General features: G+C 47.1%; 3 protein-coding genes across 3 annotated transcripts; 2 read left to right on the top strand and 1 right to left on the bottom strand.

Moving 5' to 3' along the window:
- Window positions 1-1,408: 1,408 nt before the first annotated feature.
- On the top strand, window positions 1,409-6,129 carry PHALS_14062 (myosin-like protein; the record flags this gene model as incomplete). The annotated part of the gene is made up of 2 exons (XM_024729797.1): window positions 1,409-1,541; window positions 1,652-6,129. The coding sequence occupies 2 exons, from the start codon at window positions 1,409-1,411 to the stop codon at window positions 6,127-6,129; spliced, it is 4,611 nt and encodes a 1,536-aa protein (XP_024580139.1).
- Window positions 6,130-15,014: 8,885 nt separating this feature from the next.
- On the top strand, window positions 15,015-17,877 carry PHALS_14061 (Anaphase-promoting complex (APC), Cdc16 subunit; the record flags this gene model as incomplete). Its single annotated transcript, XM_024729796.1, has 10 exons — window positions 15,015-16,103; window positions 16,167-16,244; window positions 16,313-16,380; window positions 16,464-16,569; window positions 16,639-16,733; window positions 16,803-17,142; window positions 17,200-17,261; window positions 17,324-17,381; window positions 17,438-17,515; window positions 17,575-17,877. 10 exons carry the CDS (start codon window positions 15,015-15,017, stop codon window positions 17,875-17,877), a joined length of 2,277 nt encoding a protein of 758 aa, XP_024580138.1.
- Window positions 17,878-17,944: 67 nt separating this feature from the next.
- Window positions 17,945-22,555, bottom strand: PHALS_14060 (hypothetical protein L917_18670; the record flags this gene model as incomplete). Its single annotated transcript, XM_024729795.1, has 1 exon — window positions 17,945-22,555. One exon carries the CDS (start codon window positions 22,553-22,555, stop codon window positions 17,945-17,947), a length of 4,611 nt encoding a protein of 1,536 aa, XP_024580137.1.
- Between the last annotated feature and the right edge of the window lie 4 nt (window positions 22,556-22,559).

The raw sequence follows: 22,559 nt of genomic DNA, 5'->3' as shown, positions 1-22,559 counted from the left end.
GGTCGGTGACCTAACTTACGCTTCCTCAAAGCGCAAAGCTACGGCAGCCCCGCTGCAAATTGTGTTGCATGAACAAGGCATAAGAAAATGATTGTTTGTGTTTAAGGAACAAGGCATGGTGCGGTGCCTTACTGCACAAAAGTCTCATTCTAGCAATCTGCATCTCTTGAATAATAATCATCTCGTTAAAGTAAGAGAGCTACGAGAGAGTATAGCATGCAAATCTATTTGTCGCTTGCACATGTATGACGCGTATAAATCCTGTATTTGGAATACCACCAAACAATGTCCATCAAACGCGATAGCAATCATAATATCAGCTGATGATAAAAGCATTGTATTAGCTACTTGAAAGTTGTTAATGCCACAAACACTAGTTTTTACTCGTAGCGATGAACAAAAACAAAATTGTGCACATCATATTTTGGGGTCGTATTGTATTGAAGGGCAGTCTAATTGTAGTGTGTGCGAAGCTAATGCTCTTTGATGATTGGTCATTCATCCCTAACCAGTTGGCAAATCAAAAGCAGTCGTCTGCAAAAACTCGCCTAAATCACTATGTCGGTGCCCTTTTTAACGTAAATCGCCTTGACGTTATGTTGTTTAATGCACGTCCGTCGCGGTGCAATAACGGGACTCTTAAACATGACTGTATCACATTTTGACGCTAATAACAGTAAGAGGTTATGGAAAGCGGCACGCTAAGACGCTGCCTCGACTTGGCGAGGACATTAGCGGTCTCACAATCTAATCAACACTCAGACTGCTTCGTTGTATTACGTATGTAATAGCAGTACCGTGTATTCTGTGATTTGCTAATCATATACCCGACTTGCACAAATCTGCGGCATTTTTCACTAAATTTACCAGCGTTAACAAAATATATGTACCGCAATCCATATAGGTTATTATTCTGTCAAATCATGGTGGGTCAGAAATCAATTTGTGCTTGTTTTTGTCGCCAGAACTAGAAAAAATCGAAGGCAGATTCAGCACATGGTCCGACAAGAACATTATCATGACGTAAAGATTTCCCATCAAGCAACTTTCATGTTTTCATAAGCGAAACAGCAATCACTGGTCTTAAGATGCCTTTAACATGATACATGCAGACAATATGTTAAGAGAAAAGCATTTTTGGGACTATTTCGACTTATCCTGAAGCCAGTTTTGATTGTTTCATTGAATTTTACAGAATAGCAACGAAATTAGAAAACTCTACAGACTTGTATTGGTGAAAAAAAATATTAAGAATGTATCATAAATTAATTTAATGTTCGACAAAAATTATCGGCTGCTCAATTTTTGACACTTCCCGCTGGACAGACAGCGCATCACCAGAGTACAACCTATAGGCGCTCATTAAGTATATTTCAAGTATCCTGTAAAAGGCCATAGCTCGGCCACCATGGACGTGGGTACTCATGTCTGGATCAAGTCCAACGATCCGTTTGTCTGGAAAGCGGGCGAGGTGATCGACTCGCAGGATGCCAGCGGTCTCGTGCCAGTGCGGCTTCTCGACACGGGCATCACTGTCTATCGTACGTGCTTTACATCTAACTGAGTTGACAATGTAGCCTCTGTAGCTTGAACTGCACTGCTATATGTTCATTGGTGTTTGATCGCAACTCACACTTTAATGTACAAATAGGTCACCACTCGAGCCTAAACGACGAATTGTGTTTGCGCAACATGTCAACCAATTTTACTATGACATCAAGTCTCACAAGTCTTGAGCATCTGCACGAGCCAGCAGTTTTGCAAGCACTTCATGAGCGTTTTGACTATGATCAGATCTACACATCTATTGGGGACATTCTCGTGGCGCTAAACCCGTTCAAACCGCTCCCAAAATTGTATTCAGACATACAATTGAATGTGTACAAGCAAAACACGAAAGATCCTAGCAACATGGAGAAAAAATCCTTACCACCTCATGTATTTTCCATCGGTAGTAAAGCTTTTGGTGGACTATTAAAACCTGAGCGACGAAACCAAAGTATTCTAGTCAGTGGAGAGAGTGGAAGCGGCAAGACGGAGAGCACTAAGTTTCTAATGCAGTTTTTAACTAGTGTGGGGCGTGATTCAGGATGCACAGAGCATGATGAAAGTGATGCTGTGGAGATTGGCAGGAGAATCCTGCAGACAAATCCGATCCTGGAATCGTTTGGTAACGCCCAGACTATCAGGAATGACAACTCGAGTCGATTTGGCAAATTTATTAAGATTCAGTTTGGACAAAATAATGAAATTGTCGGTGCCCAGATCATGAGCTATTTGCTGGAAAAGGTGCGAGTGCTGCACCAGAATCCAGAGGAGCGCAGTTTTCATATTTTCTATGAGCTACTCGAAGGAGCTGACAAGACGTTATTGGACAAATTGGGACTCACAAAAGGAGGAACGTATGAACTGCTAAATTCGTACGGGCCAAATTTCGCACGGAAAAGAGCTGTGGTAGACAAGTATGCGCATTTGTACACAGAAACTATACGCGCATTTAAAGACACAGGAGTTGGTGAGCTGGAACAGCTCGATATTTTTAAAATTCTCGCAGCTTTGCTGCACCTGGGAAACGTCAATTTTATAGCTCAAGGCAAACAGGACGCTGCTGTCGTCACGGCGGCGTCAAGGTTTCACTTGGAAAAGTGTGCAGAGCTCATGGGTGTTGACGTCGATAAGCTGGCAACACTCTTAAGTAGCCGAGAGATTAAAGCCGGCATGGAAATTATGGTGCTTCAACACACTTCCGAGCAAGCCAAGGAGACTTGTCGCTCGTTAGCCAAAGCTATATATGGTCGCCTTTTCACGTGGCTAGTGCGTCGTCTGAGTGATGAGATTAATTATTTTGATTCGGCCATCTCAATCTCGGAAGAAGACGATGAGCTGGCTACGATTGGTATTCTGGATATTTTTGGATTCGAAAGTTTAAATCGCAATGGTTTTGAGCAACTGTGTATCAATTATGCGAACGAACGATTGCAAGCACAGTTCAACGAGTTTGTTTTTGTGCGAGAGCAGCAAGTGTATATGACAGAAGGAATTGACTGGACGACAATATCCTATTCAAGCAATGAAGCTTGCTTGGCTCTATTTGACGACAAAAGCAAGGGTCTCTTCTCGTTGTTGGATCAAGAGTGTCTGATGCCAAAGGGCTCGAATCAAGCTTTGTGTACAAAGTTTTATCGGTATCTTGGCGAACGAGGGTCTGCCGACTCGGCAGGTTTGTTGCGGCAGTCACAGGTTCGTCAGAGCAGTCTCCGTCGACTCAAGTCTTCCTTACGCCGTCATATTCATGGAGCTGAAGAGCACGACGAGTCAATTGATCAAGGCACCAATGCACATCCTTTTTCAGCGTCTAAATTAGAACGCGTGAATCATCAATTTGCAATTTTTCATTTTGCTGGTCGCGTGTGCTACAACGTCGAGCAATTTGTCGAAAAAAATACAGATTCGCTGCCGACCGACGCAAGCGATATACTGTCATCAGCTAGCAATGCAGTCGTGAGCGCGATTGGAACTGACGAGACTGAGAATCCTGATACTGATAGCGGAGTGGCTGGGCGGAGACGTTATTCCATGCTGCGCACGCCTAGTGTATCAGCAGAGTTCAAGTGTCAGCTAGACCGTCTCATCGCTCAGATAGGACGCACGGAAGCTCACTATGTTCGCTGTCTCAAGCCCAACGAGGTGAAGAAACCGGGCATATTCGATCGCGAAAGAATGGTAGAGCAAATGCGCTCAGTAGGTCTCTTAGAAGCTGTGCGCATCGCACGTCATGGGTACTCTGTTCGTCTTGCTCATGGTAGCTTTGTCGAGCAATTTTCAGAATTTAAAAGCTTCATAAGCTCACGAGATCGAGCTTCGGCGATGAGCACATCTGATTTGGCTCAAGCTTTAGTGACTGTCTTGATGAACAAGGTGCTGTCAGAAGATGGCGTTGAGCGAAAAACGGAAAGCTTCCACGATCTAACTCGTGAAGCTGACGGCACGCCACTCCAAAATAAGAGTCATTGTAAGGATGTACAAGTGGGCAAGACTCTGGTGTTCTGCAAGTCCAGAACATTCGATATATTTTGTCAATACCGCTTGGAGTTGCGAGTGCATTGCGCCATTGTGCTGCAAAAGCATTATCGTGGATACCGACGTCGAGCTGTTTATCGAGAGCTTCGTTGCTTCCTAATTCACATACAGGCAATTGCTCGAGGATTTATTGCCAGAGCTCAAGCGGCCAAATTGCGCCAGATCAAATGCGAAAGAGCTGCTGCTTGTATCCATGCGTGCTGGAGACGTTTTATAATACGACGTAATTTTCTCCAACTTCTCGAGCACAAGCGTCGATTAGACGCTGTGCTTGTAATTCAGACTCGCTTCAGGCAATTTGTGGCAAAGCGAAAACTTGCGAAAATGCTACAAATCAGAAAGGAAAATGCTGCTGCTCTTGTTATCCAAACAAATTATCGCCATTGGCTTGTAGAGCTTAAACTTGCTCGACTTCGAAGAAATCAGCTTGAGACGACCGCTGCTCTACACATCCAGCCACTTTGCAGACAATTGCTGGCAAGACGACAGCAAGACACGATGCAGCATGAGCCAGATACTGCTTATAGAATCCAAGAGAACAGCTGCCGATGGCTTGAGCAGGACAGCAACACTATCGCAAAGCTTGAACGTTTTCGCTTACGCATAGCGTTTCGCAAATTTCGCCGCGCATGTGAAGTAGCTAAATTCGCAGGTGAAATGGAAGCCGAGCCTTCTCCAAGTGACAACTCGCTGGCGAGCTGCAGAACTGACAAGTTCGTTGACCACCCGGTGACATTGTCAAGCTTGGAGCAGGAAGACAGCTACAGTACCAGAAGTGACCGAATGGAACCACCACTTCAAATCTCCGCTCCCTTCCACCGCCGCACTAGCAGTAAACAACGCAATCGGGTGAACAATCGAAATCGTACTCGAGAAGGTAGTAGTCACACGGACCAGCGCAATTTGCTGCTTGAAAATGAAATCCTGCGCCTGCAACAAATGCTTGTCGAACAACAATCTGGTCCATCAAATGGCCATATGCATCGGTCTTTTGCAAGTTCTCGTCCACCACGACGTGTTCCACTTGACTTTAGTCAATCCACTTGTGAAACACGCACAAATTCTAGCGGTTGGTATTCAGTGGACAGTGCTCCGTCTGAAGGAGAAGAAGGGGAAAATGACGCTGACGTATCCTTACTGCCGCCACGTCGTGCACGAAGTGTACTGCCTACGCAGGATGTCGATCATGTATCCAGGCTGTCGCAAAAAATAGAGGAATTGGACGCCAAGTGTAAGTTTCTGGAACAGCTCGTGGCTCGCAATACTTATGACGACGCCGCAAGAGAGTCGATTCAGTACACTCGAGGATCGCTTGATGGCAGAGAATGCTTTGCATTGGATGGATCACCATCATATGACAATCGTCCTACGAGTGAAACTGGTTCAGATGTGGACTCTATCATTTCTAACATGCAGAACCAGATAGACATGCTACGGCATTCGATTGCTGCGAGCGACCAAACGCATCAAATGTCTCGCAAAACTCATGCCATGTCCTTGTCATCCAGTACACGACCAACGCGATCGTCATCAATTGTTTCGTTGACATCGTACTCAAATTTAAGTACGACTGAAGCCCCGCGAAAATTGCCGTCACTCCCGTTGTCCGAGTCTCAGCTGTCAATTGGTGGTTCTTCTCACGGGAATGGTACTCGCACTTCGCTTGGATACCCTTCGCCGCCAACGTCTTCGAATGCATCGTCACTTTACCAAAGCCAGCAATATGCACCTGCCCACTTTGGTCGTAGCAGACCTCGCATCGTCAAATGGGCGCGATCCAGCAATTGTTACGAATGCGAAGAGCCATTTAATTTGTTTATGCGGCGTCATCACTGTCGTATGTGTGGGAATTCGTTTTGTCATGAACACTCGAGTCGACGTGTGTCGGTCTTTGGCATTGGATTTGATGATGAACCTGTTCGCGTCTGTGATAATTGTTTTGCCGAATATTATGTAGCGCTGCAGGAGCAGAGCACACCTCAGTATCCTTCTCAGCTTGGTTTGAGTACGGGTCCGCTTTATACATCATCGAGGCTTAGTGGTCTATAGGTAGATAATTCGTTTTAAACAAGTGAATGAAGTGAAAGTCGTAAGAGCTTTATATATATTTCCAAAATCGTCAGCCATTCATTAGTAGTGCCATCCGATTTTACACCGAAGGTTTCACCCTACCCATCTATTCAAGTCTCATTCATGACAAACGACGAGCTCAATTCCTCCATTGACAACATCGGTGGTCTCACCGTATTGTACATTTTGCACACAATTCTTTTGGATAACTACAGCGGGGCTGCCGAAGCTCTTTGCTTAGAGGAAGCTTGCAAAGGTCACAGACCCTACGCTCTATACTAGAACCAGTACGAGTGTAGCAGATTGCAATCCGCTACCTCCAAGAGTACCCGACACCTTAACCCAAGGCAAATGTACTCTTTCGTTCAAATTAAACTGTATTTATCTGTTTTATTTGCGACTAGCGAAATCCAAGAAATAGTAAAACCTTATTATTATTCATGACTACTGGCAGTCCCACCACGTAGTGGATTCTTGTTACGGTGTAGCTCCACCATCGTATAATTACACCGACTTGTGGACTCCACACCTTTGTACGATCACACCACTTTGGGTAAACCACCCTTCATACCACTGAACGTGTAACCCCGTCACACCCACCCATAAAAATACTCACAATTCATATTTAACTGTCGCCTCGTACGAGGCTCGCGTGTCTGAGACACCGTTACGTCCCTAGGACCTTTCTTACGCATTTTCTGATCAATTTGCCCTATGACTATGTTACGAAAAACATCCAGCCTCGCAGAAGCCGAGAAAGCCAGCGGGCAAAGCCCTACTTCTTCTTCTACCCGCGGTGCGTCTCCGGACAGTACGTCCGCGGCTTCATGGGAAGCGCATCCCTAGCCCTCGGCAATTGGGCGTCACACACCGCGCCCGCCACAGGCGACGGATTAGCTGCGTCTTGGAGCTCCCGTTGACGCCACCAGATGGTGACAAGCCATTTACCTCGTCGAGAATTAGGGGGAAGTCGACTTCAAGGCGGATACTCCTTTTCCAGGATAAGTAAGAAGAAGAGGGTGAGGTGCCCCAGAGGTGCGACGTGAGCCCTGTTCCAACCATGCGGACACCGTGTCCAATCCCCTATCTCTCGACTTCCGGGAAAAGTGATATTATTACCAACCGCCTCAACGAGGCACAGGAGCAGCACTTGGGCGCTTCCCACAAAACGGCTCTCATGCGCTCGTTTTCACGTTTGGTACTAGACCTTCGTGTGGAATTCGGCTTCCGCTCGGCGGATCTCGCTACTGAAGCAAAAGACGCAATCACTCGATCGTTTGGCCTCTATGATGTCGGACCACTGGCCACCACACAAGCTGATCTTGACCACTTAAGAGCTCTCCGAGCTCGCTTCTTGGTACTTCAAAAAATTCTTCTGGATATGTACCTCGCTCAGCTCCGAACTCAAAGAGGTGGCGCTTCTGTACCCGCAATGCGGATCACTCCTGTGGTCCATGCCCCTACGAAGATGTCGTCGAAGTATTTTTGTGCATACGCCCGGTGGGACCTAAACAATCGCGCCACAACTCGATTGAATGCTGCTGATGCATTTGACAGCCCGAAGGGGCATCACCAGCAACTCCCAGAGCATGCCGCTCGAAGTTCTCACCGCTGTCAGCAAAATATCACTCGCTCTCGTGAGCAATTGGTAATTCCCATCGACCAAGTCGAGTGCGCTGTACTTTGTACAGTCAACCATATTGTTCTGGAAAACATCCTTCCTAAGAATCGTTGTCTGTGCCAAAATGATGGCAGCATTTAGCTTATTGTAAGCGTGAACGATACGCCACTTGCCGTTCGGCTTTCGGACTCAAAACGTTGGTGTCGAAAGGGGAGACTTGCTCTCACGCACAATTCCTGCGTCGTGCTTCGCACGGAAAAATGCGTCAATGACGTCATACTGCTCCTTAGGCAGGGGTCATTGGCGTGTTAAGCCGTCTTTGGCTCCCGGAACCATATAATCTCATGACGTACAACTCGGTCCGGAGGTAGGACCGACGGAGGGTCGTTGGAGACGACGTCTTGAACTTTCTTTACCAAAGGATAGTACGGATCCGAGGGATCCTTCAGGATCAACGATCCACTACGTGCGTTCAGCACTTTCTTGGTGTCCTTCAGGACAGCTTCATCTAGAAGCGACGACGAGTTTGTCTCCTCGTTCGGTAGTATAATAACCACCTCGGCAAAATCGCCTGCCTCCAGAGCACCGCTTGACCTTTCGAAGGACATCTCGTCCAGCTCAAGAAGGGAATTCAACGCAGGATTAGCCTCAATGGTAACGTTACCGTCTTCGTCTTACGTCATACCGCTGACAAGGGTGTATAGCTGTGCGCTATCGTCAATAGTAGACACACTCTGGGTCAGGTTCGACGCCCTGCATCTCGCATGGGCCATACGGCTTCGCCGTGTCCTCTCTATAAATATTCTACGTCTTTCCCACTCGCTGCTCCATTGGTGTCATGTTGTTATCAATATCATCCGACGAAGAGGTGCTATTTACGCAAACTTTGTCGAGTGGAAAGGTGCCACTCCTTGCGCATCAGAAGGGCCTTGCCCAAGATGCCTCAGACCTCGTCCGACCATGCATCCCAGATAGATTGTCTAGCTGAATGCGTTAATCGCGCAATCGGGGTATCCGCCAAAACATTTGTGCAGGGCGACCGCGATGCTGAAATGATACGTTTTCACTCAAAGAGCTTGCGTTAAACAACAACAACACCTTTTTAGTATACTCGTTCCTGACACCACCGCAAAGTGGCAACATTCTGAATGGGAAAGTAGTTGTAGATAAGGATCAACTCGCTTCCCGGCGGCATTTTATTGCGAGATTGCGAATTATTTCTCGGCAGGATTGGGTTCTCGAAAGCTACATGCAGATATTAGAAGCAGACAAAACACCTCTGAATCCGTAGCGGGTAGAAAGGTTCAGCTGAATGCAGCTATTCTACCTACAACGCAGGTTTTGCAGTCTACAAGATAAAAATGTACCTCTACTAAATTGAGCCCTTCTTCTAGGTCGCAGCTAAAACCATATTGAGTTCGACTCAAACGCTTATTGAAGAAAATTCATCTTTTCTTTTACGTACGATTCTGGAGTCGTGCAACGTCCCTTTTCGATATGTAGCGCTTTTCCAAGACGAATCAACGTATCAACCGACTTTGCTCAGCTATAATTTACCCTAGGAGGCTATCCAATTTGTGCCGCTTGAGTTGCCTCAGATCAATCCATCAAATTGCCAGGACCCGCGAGTGCATCTAAAAAATCGGAAGCACACTGAGAATCTTAGAAACAGTCGACGTATAGACACAGCATAATCGTCTCAAGTACAACGCTAACAGGATACTTTGACTACGCGGAAATATTTAGTTCTTGTCCCTCTCGGGTGAAGTATCGTAAAGTAACGCAGTCTCTCACAGTTGGCATGCAGCAACTGCTTTGTAACGTGAGCAGTGCTCAGGTGCATCACTGGGGCCACGCCCTCGATGACTCGGCCCTTGGCCGACCATGCCGCTCTTGGTAGGTAGCAACTGCTTTGATACTTGAGCAGTGCTTAGTGAATTACGTGCCACTTCACGTTCAGCCCGCGAGCCATGCTTGGGGCTCTTGTCCAATACATCTTCGGATTCTTCGATATCCAGCACATTGACGGTCCCGCGCCAACAGTGCTGCTACATCCTAGCAGAGGTGGTTCATGACTCACCAAAACTCCACCAAGTAACGTGCGCGTAGCGCCCAAGGTCTCCGACCTCAGATCAATCCAGGGCTCATGGTGTTCCAACCATGCCATACCAAAGATAAGGTCATTTCTTGCATCAAGTCTAAGGTTAAGCAGCGCTTTACGCTATTCAAGTCAGGAAATTTGACACCGAGATCCACAGACATCCTTTGTTCAGTGACACAAGTCTCCGTCGCTAAGCAAACAGGGACGGTGTCACTCAACCGCGATTCCAGTGCCTCAGCATACAGCTGGCTTCCTTCAATCACGGATCGTCGAGCATAATTGTCCGATGCCCCTGAGTCAATAATCATCTTCAATGGCTTCTCAAAATCCTTCACGGTCACTTCTACGACCACAAGCCTGTCTTACATACACGATCCGTGCTCAAGACCACGTAGCTCTTCGAGGTTGGGACCTGCTGCCCTCGACATCTCTGGGGCTCAACAGAGCTTAGTTCCCCCCCTGTTGGGTAATTTTTGAGCGACACCCCTTTTTAGGAGTCGTGTAAGCCATGTCAAGCACGTGCTGAAGGGTTTTATTCATTACCCTGCTCTTCCCGGCCCGGGGATTGAAATCTGGACCCCTCCTCCTTGTTGGGAGCCTCGCGCCTACTGGATGTTGTCGTTTCCCCGCGACAAACCAGACTGGTCAGAAGCGATACATCGGTTCGACGAACTTTTGCGCGCCTTGCGCAGGGGACAACCAGTTCGACGGGTGTCGACACAGACAAAACACCTTCGGGTGTCTTAACGCTGCTCGGCAGCTCAGAGCTCTATCTCCTCGTCTTCAGCATAGCTGAGATGCATTGGCTTAGGCCCGCTCGACGAGCTGCTGGAGTGTGAACTCCAATTAAGTCGTACCGAGTTGAAGTTGGATCTGGCATTTAATGCCACGTTCACCGCTTCATCAAATGAGACGGATGCACACGGAAGACTTTCATTCTAATCGCGCCAGTGCGAAGGCCCTCCATAACGACGGTCACTGCGACCACCTCGGGGAGACGACCAGCTGCCATCCCGGCAATGAGAGTGCGCAACTGTTGGGCAAAGTACACCATTATTTTTCTTGCCCTGTCAGGCGGCAAGGATTTGCGATCGCACACGATATTCCTGGTAAGGCGAGGAGAACAATCGTAAAATGCAGCTTCCGCTCCGTCGAGGAGAGAAACATCGTATCAACCGAAGTACAGCACGTCAGTGCCCATTCATGCGCTCGACAACCGAGCTTCGAGATAGCTAGCGGCACGCACTGTTGCTCGGTCTCGAACATGGCGGACGCTATAGCCATCTTGGCCTCTCTTACTCAGAGCAGAAGATTCTTTCCATCCTTACCCTCAAAGTCTAAACGCTCACCATGAGCGGCCTGGGTTGGTAGGAGTCATCCGTCGTCGACGGTGGCTTCATGGACGTAGTCGACGCCGACAGCTTCTGCTGTATGTGATCTAGCAAAGCATTTTTTATAGCTCGAAAACGCCTCTAGGTGCCGTTCATCGCTTCGGTAATTTTTGAAAAAAGGTGTTTCACGCCCCCAGGGCCCAGCAGGGACATCAGATTGTTTAGCCCGTCCTGCATGCCCTGGGGCAAATAGTAGTTTTTCTCCGTCCTTCACAGATATCGATATTGACTTCATGAGCTACCAAGTGCAGCGGAGCTGCCGTAGCTCTTTTGCTTACAAGAAGCTAAGCTAAGATCATTGACGTTACCTTCTTTACAAGAACCAGTACGGGTGTAGCGGATCGCTATCGGCTACCTCCAAGAGTTCTTAAAACCTTAACCAAGGTAAAGACGCTCTACTGTTCAAAATTGACACTGTATTTAATCATTTGGTTGCGACGTAGCCGCCAATAACTTAAACCTTAGGTTTTCCTAGTTAATATAGTAAAACCTGATTTATTTAATAATGCCTAATTATTATTGTAATATGCATTGCTACTGGCAATCCTGCCACGTGGTGGCTTCGTGTTACGGTGTAGCCATTTCATTGTGTAATTACACCAAATTGTGTAATCCACACCATGCCATCATTTTTGACCCGCCCTCTGCACAAGGGTACGTGAAACCCCGTTTCAGACTGCCAACAAACGGAGGGTACCGGTAAACCGGCCAGCGGCGCCGTCGCAATTGATGAGAAGCTCAACCTCTCACGCGTTTCACACGTGCACACAGATGAGATCGTCCATTTGAACAATTTAGTCTACCTGTAGTGGCAACTCACAGAGCTGTACGTCTTCTCATGACCGAGATGACCACTGACTGGAGTGTCGTGAGCCTAATAGAGGATACGGTATCTCAAGTTCTCATCGTGAGAAGCTATGATCGTGGCGTATCCGTCAAATTGATGCTATAATACAGACACCCAGTACTCAACGAATATCGGTGTAACCGTGCGCGCAATTGTGCCGACAATTTCTTGTCCGAGTTTCCAAGCTCCTTGCTCCCGAGAGCACAAATCTTCACCCGCGTATGCGGCGCGAATCACATTCGCCGCTGACGACGTCACAGTCGTGACATGGGCAAGCTCATAATCCGGTTGCGTGACAACGCATCAGCCAAAGCATTTTGCTTTCCTGGCTTCTACTTCATCTCCGAGTTATCGTTCTGAGTAGAAGATAAGCCACCTGGACATACTCTGCGAGAGGTGAGGCGACTGAGTTGCAGTGCGTAGTGACGCATCATCTGTGTAGATCACAAACGGCTAGGAGTTAAGTAGTTGCAGCCTGAACTTGACAAGTGCATACTTCATCGCGAGTAATTCCTTGTCGTGAATTGGGTTGCTCTTCTCCGCAACCTTAAGCTGGCGAGATTCGAACGCGATCGCTCCTCGGTGTCTACTTGCAGCAGTGCACAGCCAATGCAAAATCCAAAGCGTTACAGACGTCATTATAAAGAAAGATCGGGGTCTGGCAACGTTAGTATTGATGCATTAAGGAAGCCGTTTTTGAAGCCTTCTGATGTTCGGTGACGCTAACACCATCCCGCTTCCATCTTAAGGAGATTCGACAATGGCCGTGTCATTTTTGCATAATTCGCGCTATACTTGTGCAAGTAGTTGGCAAGGCCAAGCCACTTGCGCAAGTTCTCTTGGTTCTTTGGAACCAGCAAGTCCACAATGGCCTTGACCTTGGCGGAATCTGGTCGAAGGCCACGCGGCCCAATTAACACCCTACAAACGAATTTCTTCCGCGCCGAAAATGCACTTATCTGGATTAGCATACAGCTTATTCGTGCGCGTGCACTTGAGCACCGCTCTCAAATAGACGATAAGGTTTTTCTCTTCTGTCCTTCCGGGCCCGCACGACTGTGGAAGAAGATGTCGCCGAAGAATGTTTGTGCATATGCTCGGTGGACCCTGTAAAATTGCGTCACAAGGCGACAAAATGTTACTGGTGTATTTGACGGCCCTTGGGGCATCACCAGCCACTCCCAGAGCATACCGCTCGGAGTACTCACCGCTGTCAGCGGGACATCACTCGCTTTCGCGGGTAATTGGTAAGTCCCATCGACCAAGTCGAGTGCGCTGTACGTTGCACAGCCAACCGTATTGTTCTGTAAAACTTCCTTCCTGCGAATCGGCATCTGTGCCGAAATGGTGGCAGTATTTAGTTTATTGTAAGCGTGAGCGATACGCCACTTGCCGTTCGGCTTCTTGACACAAAACGTGGGTGTCGGATGAAGGACTGGCTTTCACGCACCATTCCTGCGTCGTGGTTCGCACGGTAAAGGACGTCAATGACGTCACACTGCTCTTTGAGCAGGGGCTATTGACATGTTAATTTCCGGAACCAGGTCGATCTCATGACGCACACTTTGTTCGGAGGTAGGACAGACGGCGGGTCTTTGGTGACGACGTCTTGGAATTCCATTACCAAAGGATAGTAGGATCCGAGGGATCCCTCAGGATCGACAATCTATATCGTGCATTTTGCACCCTATTGGTGTCCTGATGGACAGCTTCATCCAGAAGCGACGACGAGTTGATCTCCTTTCACGAATCATATAATGACCATTTCGGCTAAGTTGTCTGCCTTCGAGGCACCACCAAACTCTTCGAAGAACATCCTGTCCAGCTCAAGAAGAGAATCCTTTGACGAGAATTGCCTCGAGGGAGACGTCGCCACCCCTCCCCCCGTCATACCTTTGACGAGGGTGTATAGCTGAGCGCTATCGTCAACGGTAGACTCATCCAGGGTCAGGGTCGACGCCTGGCGTCTTGCAGCTAGTATACGGCGTCACCATTGCCTCTCCACAGAGGTTCTACGTCCCGTCGAGACCAGCGGGAACACACATTCAGTGTCGTCCAGTCTTAGCCCCACTTCCTGCTCCATCGGAACCCAGATGTTATTAAAATCTTCCGATGAAGAGCTGCTAGGCCCCGCAATTTTCGTCCAGTGGATAGCGTGCCACTCCACGCGCACCTGAAGAGCCTTGCCCAAGATACTACGAACTTCGTCCGACCATGCCACTCGTGGCATGCAGCAACTGCTTCGTAAGGTGAGCAGTGCTCAGTGGATTGCGTGCCACTCCGCGTGCAGCATTGGGGCCTCACTCATGATGTATCGGCCCTTGGCCAACCATGCCACGAATGGCATGCAGCGACTTATCCGATACCTGAGCAACGCTCAGTGGATTACGTGCCACTCCACGTTCAGACCGCGAGCCATGCTCGGGGCTCATGTCCGATACACCTCCAGTGTTTGACAACTTCGAAACTCCGATCTCCAGCAAGTTGACCGTCCCGGTCCAATATCCACGCCAATAGCGATTTTGCCTCCTAGCAAAGGTGGTTTCTTGACTCACCAAAGCCCCACAAGGAGACGTGCGCGTAGCGCCCAATGTCTTCGACCTCCAGTCGATCTATGGCTCATGGTGTTCCAATCATGTCATACCACAAATAAGTCATATTTTGAATCCAAGTCTCAAACTAAGCAGTGTTCCACGCTATCGAAGTCAAGACACCGAAGTCCACAGGGGACCTTCGGTACAGTGACACAAATCCCCGTCGCTAAGCAAACATAGGGTTATTGTCACATTTACGTACGCTACACAGCATATAAGTCATCGCGACGCATTATTTACTGATCACCGACGTTCTCTGTGGGTCCTTTTCTTCTTTCTAGGTGACAAACACTCCCAAGTCCTTTTTCTCATGGTACCACCACCGCCTACACCGTGTCAACCTTCAGTCCCTTCTATTCGTGGCTCATCGTGGTGCCAACCGTCGCCTGTCCAGACTCCCGACTGCACAACACGTACACTTGCTTTCGACTCGGTAGCTTCCAGTAAAGCAGACGAAGTCAGTGCTCGGAATAAAAAACGCCGTAGGAGAGTAGGCGAAAGCGCAGTATTCACTTCAGCGCGAAGGCCACTTGGAACGGAACAGGAGGAAGATCAGGACGAGAACGACGAGATCAAAGACACAGAACAGATGTGGACGTACAAAAGCGAAGGTGATGATTTACGACCTGCTACTTCTTTGAAAGAACAAGTTGATACCATTCAGCAACCAACGAAACCTCCGCTGAGAAAGCATAAGACAGTGGCAAGTGTCCAAAAACATGCCAAGATGGACAGAAGACAAATGACAGTAGACAGACTGCGGCATCTCGTGAAAGCATGTAGTGCGCAACATCATGTGGTCTCTGCGCTCTTTTATGCGGACAAATTAGTGACGATGTCACCTAAAGATGGGAACGACGTGTTGCTCTATGCTAACGCATGCTACTTGAACCACCAGTTTCACCGAGCAATTCATGCCATTAAGAAGGCAAAATTGGCAGAAATAAAGGGTTTCAAGGAAAATTTAGAAGTACCGAAGTACATGATGCTAAGAGCTTGCTTATTACTAGGCAAGTGTATGCTAGCAATTAAACAAAAAGAAGAGTGTTTAGAAGTACTTGGAACGGTGCTACCCGAGAGAGAACAGGAAGTGGTATTGCTTGCGAAGAAGGTCAATCTAGGAAATGAAAGCGACGATAATGCTGACGGAATTAATGTGGTGTCTTCGCTCGCATTGCTGATGGGTGAGACATATGAAGCCTTTGGCAATCGAGAAAATGCAACACTTTATTATCGCATCGCACTGCGCTGCGACGTGCACTGTTCCGAAGCGTTTTTTCATCTTTTTGACAAATATATGCTTTCAACAAGTGAAGAAAAGGAACTTATGACGTCTCTTGATTTCTCGGCGGATGAAATGCAGCTACTAGAGTTGTTGTATCAACCCCACGTAGGCAAGGTTGGCACAAACTGTTATTTATCAGATTCTATGCTCAGCATTGACACGCGCTATGGTGACTAGTATGATACAATGCAGTCAGTTGCAGAAAGATTTGCTGAAGTGGAGGACAATTTTGGTTTAAAAAACAATTTAGAGCTGGTACTAGAGCTGGTTTGGACTGATCAAAATTTGGTCGTAACACTGACGTAGATATGATGCACATGCAGAAGGTGACACGAGCAGAGACGTTTTATTATCAGCACGATATCCAGCAGGCGTACGAGATATGCGAAAGGTACTTATATTGCTCGCTTTACCCTTTGTTACCTTGTCTATTTCTCAGCTAGTATTCTCATACGTACTGTACACCTGCAATAGTATTCGTAAGCAAGACCCATTCAATTTTCGTGTGGTCACAGTGTACGTGGGTACGCTAGTAGAGCTTGGAAAAAGCCGAGAGCTTTATCAGTACGCTCACCAATTGGTACCAAGTTCATCTGTAATGCTTACCCCGACCGTGTAAATCTTACTTATTTTAAACTATTCGTTGTAGGTTGATGTGTATTCAACAAAAGCTTCAGCCTGGTATACTGTGGGGTGTTATTACTTATTAATCAAAAAGTTCGAGGCTGCGCAACGATATTTCCAGTAAGTTAGCTTGACGACAATCAAATTGACAGTGCCAAACATTTGATTAATAAAATGTCTGCTTTGCAGCAAAGCAACATCTTTAGAGCCAAGTTATGCGCCCGCATGGATTGGATTTGGAAATTCTTTTGCAGCGCAGGATGAAAGTGACCAGGCCATGTCGTCATACCGTACAGCCTCCAGTCTCTTTCCTGGATCTCATTTGCCGCCTCTGTATATCGGCATGGAGTATCTTCGTACAAATAACTTAATCCAGGCTCAAAATTTTATTCGCCAGGCAAGCACAATATGCCCCAATGACCCATTGATATACAATGAATTAGGCAGCATATACTACAAGCAAAAAGATTATCTGAAAGCGATCGAGCTATTTCTCAAGGCTCTTCAGCTCTGCAATGGTCTCCCAGAGGTAAGCATTTGGGCTACGTCAAGTAAGAGTTAATTCTTGATTTGTCACTCTCTTCAGCGACTCATGGAGGCGTGGGAGCCCACTCTTTATAATCTTGGATACTCGTACCGCAAATTACGGTGCGTTCAGCATTCCAATGTTGACTTACAACGGGGGCTAATTGTCCTGTATGGGATGATAGAAAATTTGATTCGGCTATTTATTATTTCGACAGTGCACTTCGATTGTCACCGCAGAACGTACGTTTATTTTAGCCTCGGTCTTTGAGTTCTAGTGTACTTAATACTCTATTTAGGCTTCAGTCCTTGCTGCTCTTGGATTTACATATCACATGAAAGGCAATACGGAGCAAGCGATTGAGTATTATCATGCGGTAAGATCCTCTATGACCTCGTACCCTTTTCGCGTGACTGATGAATTTTAATGGTGAAGGCACTCGCATTTTCTCCCGAAGATACTCTAGCGGGATCAATGATAACTGTTGCGTTTGAAGAATCTCTCTCATGCGGACCTGGTTCATTTCCCGAACTCACAGCACCTCCTTCCAAAAATGCACCAAAGACAAGTGGCCTCACTCCTCTTAGAGCTCGTCGTGTGGCTGGAAATGACAGCAAGACACATATACGTGGTCTGAATCAGTCTTATAGCAGTATCGAACGCAGCAGATTATCCCTTGCGTGCTCAAGTCTGGATTTTTCTGATGACAGTTCAATGATGAATGTGGACGAAGAGTGAATGCATCTAAGCGAACTCCTTGTCTTGTAAGAAGTCAAAGTCGATGCTGACATTTGTACCCCGATCGCTAAGCCCAATATTGCTCTCCAGTGATATTGTTGTAGTAATAAGCTGCACCAGTGTACTGATCGTAAAATTTCTCCCATGGATCGGATGGGACTGCTTCTCCGACATTTGCGATCTCGGTTGGTTGTCCTAATACCGGGGCTTGAGAATATTGATGAGCCATGCTTGAATGACCAAATCCCATCACTGGCGTTCCGTACATCATCGCTTGACCGTAAGCCAACGCTGCTATAGTCTGATATGCATAATTAGCTGCAGCTTCTGCTGCATAGTTTGGCTGCATCTGCCCACGTGCCGCGGTGTTAAAGAAAGCACCATTGTTCTGCTCGTAGTAAGGGTACTGGCCGTGCTGATCGTAGTAGCCGTACTCGTCTTCATAACTCTTGGCTGTGCTATCTGCATTACGGCTTCCATTAGCGTCTTCAGAGCTCGTGACATCATTTGTATATTCAGCGACTGCGTTCTGCTCGCGCGTATCTCTCTCCGTCGCCTCCATGTCATTGTCCTTCGCATTTGCAGATAGTGTTGATGATGGCCGAGTCCAGCTTGCTTCTTGTGTTCGGATATTGTAGAAATACGACGCTTGCGCATTCTCGTCCCAATACTCGATCCATTCATCAGCTTTTGTCTCATCCAAATCTTCACTAGCTTTAAGCTCGCTGTCATTTGCATCAAAAATCGCATCAGCCTCTTTAGCTTCAGCTGCTTTAATTGTCTCTTGCATTGACTTTGCGCGGTCTTCACGTCTTTTGTTGATTCTGTGCTGAATGTCTTTCACGCGCTTTCGTGCCAAAAAGCGTCTAGCACATTTCTGTATTTTTCTCGTCGACGTGTTAATCAGAGCAATCTGCTCCTTTTCCTTTCTTTCACGTTCACGCATTTGAACTTCAAGCTCTTTCATCTCCTGTTCTCGAACGCGAGCCTCTGTATCCATTGCATGCTTTTTCTTCGCTAGGGCCGATTCCGACTGCTGCTCCGCTCTTAGTCTCAAGGGCTGCTCCTCACCACGCATGCTAGTTTGGGCTGTCAGTTGAATCTTTTGCAGCTTCTCAATCCGCTTTTTCGCTACGTATTTCAAGCAAACTCCTTGCATTTTCATCTGTGCTCGACCTTTCTGTATCTCTAATGCATCTTGCTTTATATGCTCGGCCTCCTGCCGCACATCTTCTCTTTGTGTCACCAGCATCGTCGAGAAATTTGATGTTGCCACCTCATTCTTTTGGGTATGCGAAGCAGTCTCCCTGTCTTGTTGTGCCTGCTTGCCGGGATCTGTTTTCTCAGACAAACGTTGCTGGGTTAACTCAGAACAAGCGTCAATTTCGCGCTGTGGCATCAACGTCTCCGAAGGGAGACGTGCTAATTCCTGAGCCACCTCTTTAGGACGAGAGTCATCTAATTCGCGTCGTTGAGCAAGCTCATTCCGTAGTCTTGCGGCTTCGTTACTAGCACTATTTGCATGAGCAAGCAACTGGGTCTTACGCTTCCCAATGTCTTCCTCTTGGTCCTTCCGCAGTTTCTCAATTTCCTTTTGAGCCTTCCCGAATGCCATCATCGAGACTCGCTGATCAAACTCTCGACGTCGCTGCAGCAGCAAGTATCGAGCCACAGCACACCGGTAAGCACATTGAATAACAATTGCTCCATGCTTTTGCTTGATCCGAAGCTTTTCAAGCTGTTTATGCCGTTCTTTGATCAAGAAATATTGACACCGCGCAAGGTACCGTCGAGCACAGCTTTGAATCTTAATTGCGGCGCGCGTCTTAGTTTCAAGAATCAAGCGCTCAAGTGCAAGACGCGCATTTTCTCGGTGTTGTTGTCGAAGCGCCTGCACCGATTTCCGAGCTTGTTTTCCGCGCAACACCTTCTGAATCCGAAGAACTGCGTCCACTTGCTGCAATGCGAGTCTTCTCCGTTCTTGTTCAAGTCGAAAGCGTTCTTTCCGAGCAAGTTTTCCTCTCGCAGCGACTTGAATACGCTTTGCTGCCTCGTTCTCCTTATGTCGTTGAGATATCCGCGCTTGCAGTCGAAGATGATATGCCAAGCGACCATGATACCCACGCCAAAAGGCCTGGATTTTCAAAGCGCTTCTGTTCACAAGAATCAAATGCAACATTTTCAGCCTTTCAGATCGAGCATGCTGTGCGCAACGACGAGCAACGTATCCACGGTAATGTGACTGGATAGTCACAGCACTGATCAATCGTTGATAATCTTTCAACTTCAGAGTCACCTCTCGCCATTGCTTGTCCAGCAGATAGTACCTCCGCGTAATATAACAACGTCCACGCGTCTGGATTTGAATAGCTGCAGTATATTTACATATTTGTCTCTCTTGAAATCGTCTTTCGGCTCTCAAACTGTGCACTCGACGGCGAGACTGACATACTCGAAAGAAACACTGGATAGTCAGGGCAGCACAAATTTGCTTTCTAATGTTGCGTACATGGCAACGTGCCAAAAAGCCCTTTACATACATTTGAAGTAATTGTGCACTACGTCTTTGCTTTCGGTAAGCTATTCGACGTCTGCGCTCCCGCCGTGCAAGATGACCACGGATACAACACTGAATCACAATAGCGCTTTCATTTTTAATTTTGATAAGCTGAATTACACGCAGAAGCTCACGTTGCTGAAAATTTCTGAACGTACGCTGGATACGACAAGCTGCGAGGGTTTCACGTTGTGCTTTAAAAAGTGCTCGAGCGAGTACTTTACCACTATAACCGCGGTAGCAACGCTGCAACAGGCATGCAGCTTCGTTCTCAATCATTGACCGCCGCATTTGACTCACCAATGACCTTGCTAAGTGACCTCGAACAAATGCCTGAAGGTGCAAAATTGCGACTTCTTGTTTAAGTTGATGCCGCAAAACACAAGCAAAACTTCCACGTACGACACGCTGAATTTCTATAGCCGCAGAGTCCTGCTCGTTATAAGCATCAATGATACACATAGTCTTCCAACAAGCAAACTTCTGTCGTGTAACTTTTCGTCTCCACCTATTCATGATCGTCGTCATTTTTTGACTGCCTTTGCACTTGAGAAATTTGTTGGCTTTAACCTTGTTGCGTTCGAACATAAGAAATGCATGCCATTTACGAAACCCTCGAGAGAGCTGTTGTGAATGCAGTCGCACAAAAAGTTGGTGCATCTTTTCCATCCCCCACCGGTGGCAGAAAATCTGGGCCTTTATAGACCGTACTGGACAATGCTGCTGGACCCAATGCAATCCCTCGCGGACCTTGGAGTTAAGCTCTTGGATGCCAAGTTCGGATAAGGCAAGTTCTCGTCGCAAGTCACTCAAATCTACTTTTGATCCTGGGCGAAGACATGACGGCGTTGAGCGAGCAGCGACAAGTGCTCGATTTTGGTGCGGTCGATGACGTTTGGTATGTCGAAGAGCGAGCTTTAAAGGAGGCAATTGGTGCCCAATAGAAGTTGCCATTTCCGGGCCAGAATTTGCAGCTGTAGTATTTGAGCTTAGAGGTCCGCTGTTTGTATTTCCTATCTGATTAGCTACTTGAAGAAGTCGCTTTCGAGCACGCATGAAAGCAATGAACTCTTGAAAATTGATTTCACCGTCATGGTCCGTATCGGCTTGTTGAATGACTGAGGTGAGCTCTGCATCGTCCATGTCTTCACCCGAGGCCAGAAGTAGCTGACGCAACTCAACAGGCGATATTGAGCCGCTATTATCGACGTCAAATTCTTGAAATTCGTCGTAAAATCGATCTGTTAGCGATCCCTCGTCCTCTGACGCCAAGCTGGGCTGCGCGTTACTTCCAAATGCTGCATCTAAGTGTTCGTACTCTTCAAGAGATAGATTTAAATGCATTGCAATCATTTCTTTTTGGCGCTTCTCGTCATCCAAGTCCTCAGACAATGTCACCGGTAGTTCACTGATAATTTGGCCATCAGAGTCGCAATTGAGCGTGGAAAACCTGCCTTTTCTCCGTCGCGTATTAAAGCGATGTGTGCCTTTCGAGTAAAGCTTTTTCTTTACCTTGACCTTCTTCCGAACATTCTTGGTCGTCGGTGAGAAATGATCACCAATATCGCTATCGAGTAACTCTTGCGTAGATGGCCGTACGATGGCAGAATCGAGACGTAAACCTTTTCGACGAACTTTTTGCATTGATACAAAACCAACTTTTTGTCGTCGATTTCGATCCCGATGCTTTTTGCTACTCAGATGATCAGTATTAGATGTCGCTAGCGTTGTTGATGAAGCAAAGTGGTCTCGACTGGATGGTCCATTATCTCCGAAAGAGTTATTGTGAAGTTTTTTGCTGCTTTTTAAGTGATGCCGACCATCGGACTGGGGCAGTAAACTCTTCAAACTGTCAAGATCTAAGTAAAAAAGCGGTGTATTACCTTTTGGCAGCGAAAGACTGGGCAGAGATGGTGGTAGTACAACAAGAGGTCGGGTATTTATGCTCTGAAACAACCATGGCTCATTATGTGATATGTCTTGAGGAGAAATTCGTCGTCGCCGATAAACAGCATTTTTTGTCTTGGTACTGGAAAATAAATGTGATGGTGAAAGTGAAGACGGTGGTGTTGTGCGGCTCCAACGATGATCTTCATCATGATTGTTGTTAGTACCCAACATCGTC

This window comes from Plasmopara halstedii (genome assembly GCF_900000015.1).
Source record: "Plasmopara halstedii genome assembly, contig: Scaffold_816, whole genome shotgun sequence".
Classification (NCBI taxonomy): domain Eukaryota; phylum Oomycota; class Peronosporomycetes; order Peronosporales; family Peronosporaceae; genus Plasmopara; species Plasmopara halstedii.
The sequence above is the reverse complement of the archived record's forward strand: the minus strand, read 5'-3'. Positions and strand labels throughout refer to the sequence as shown.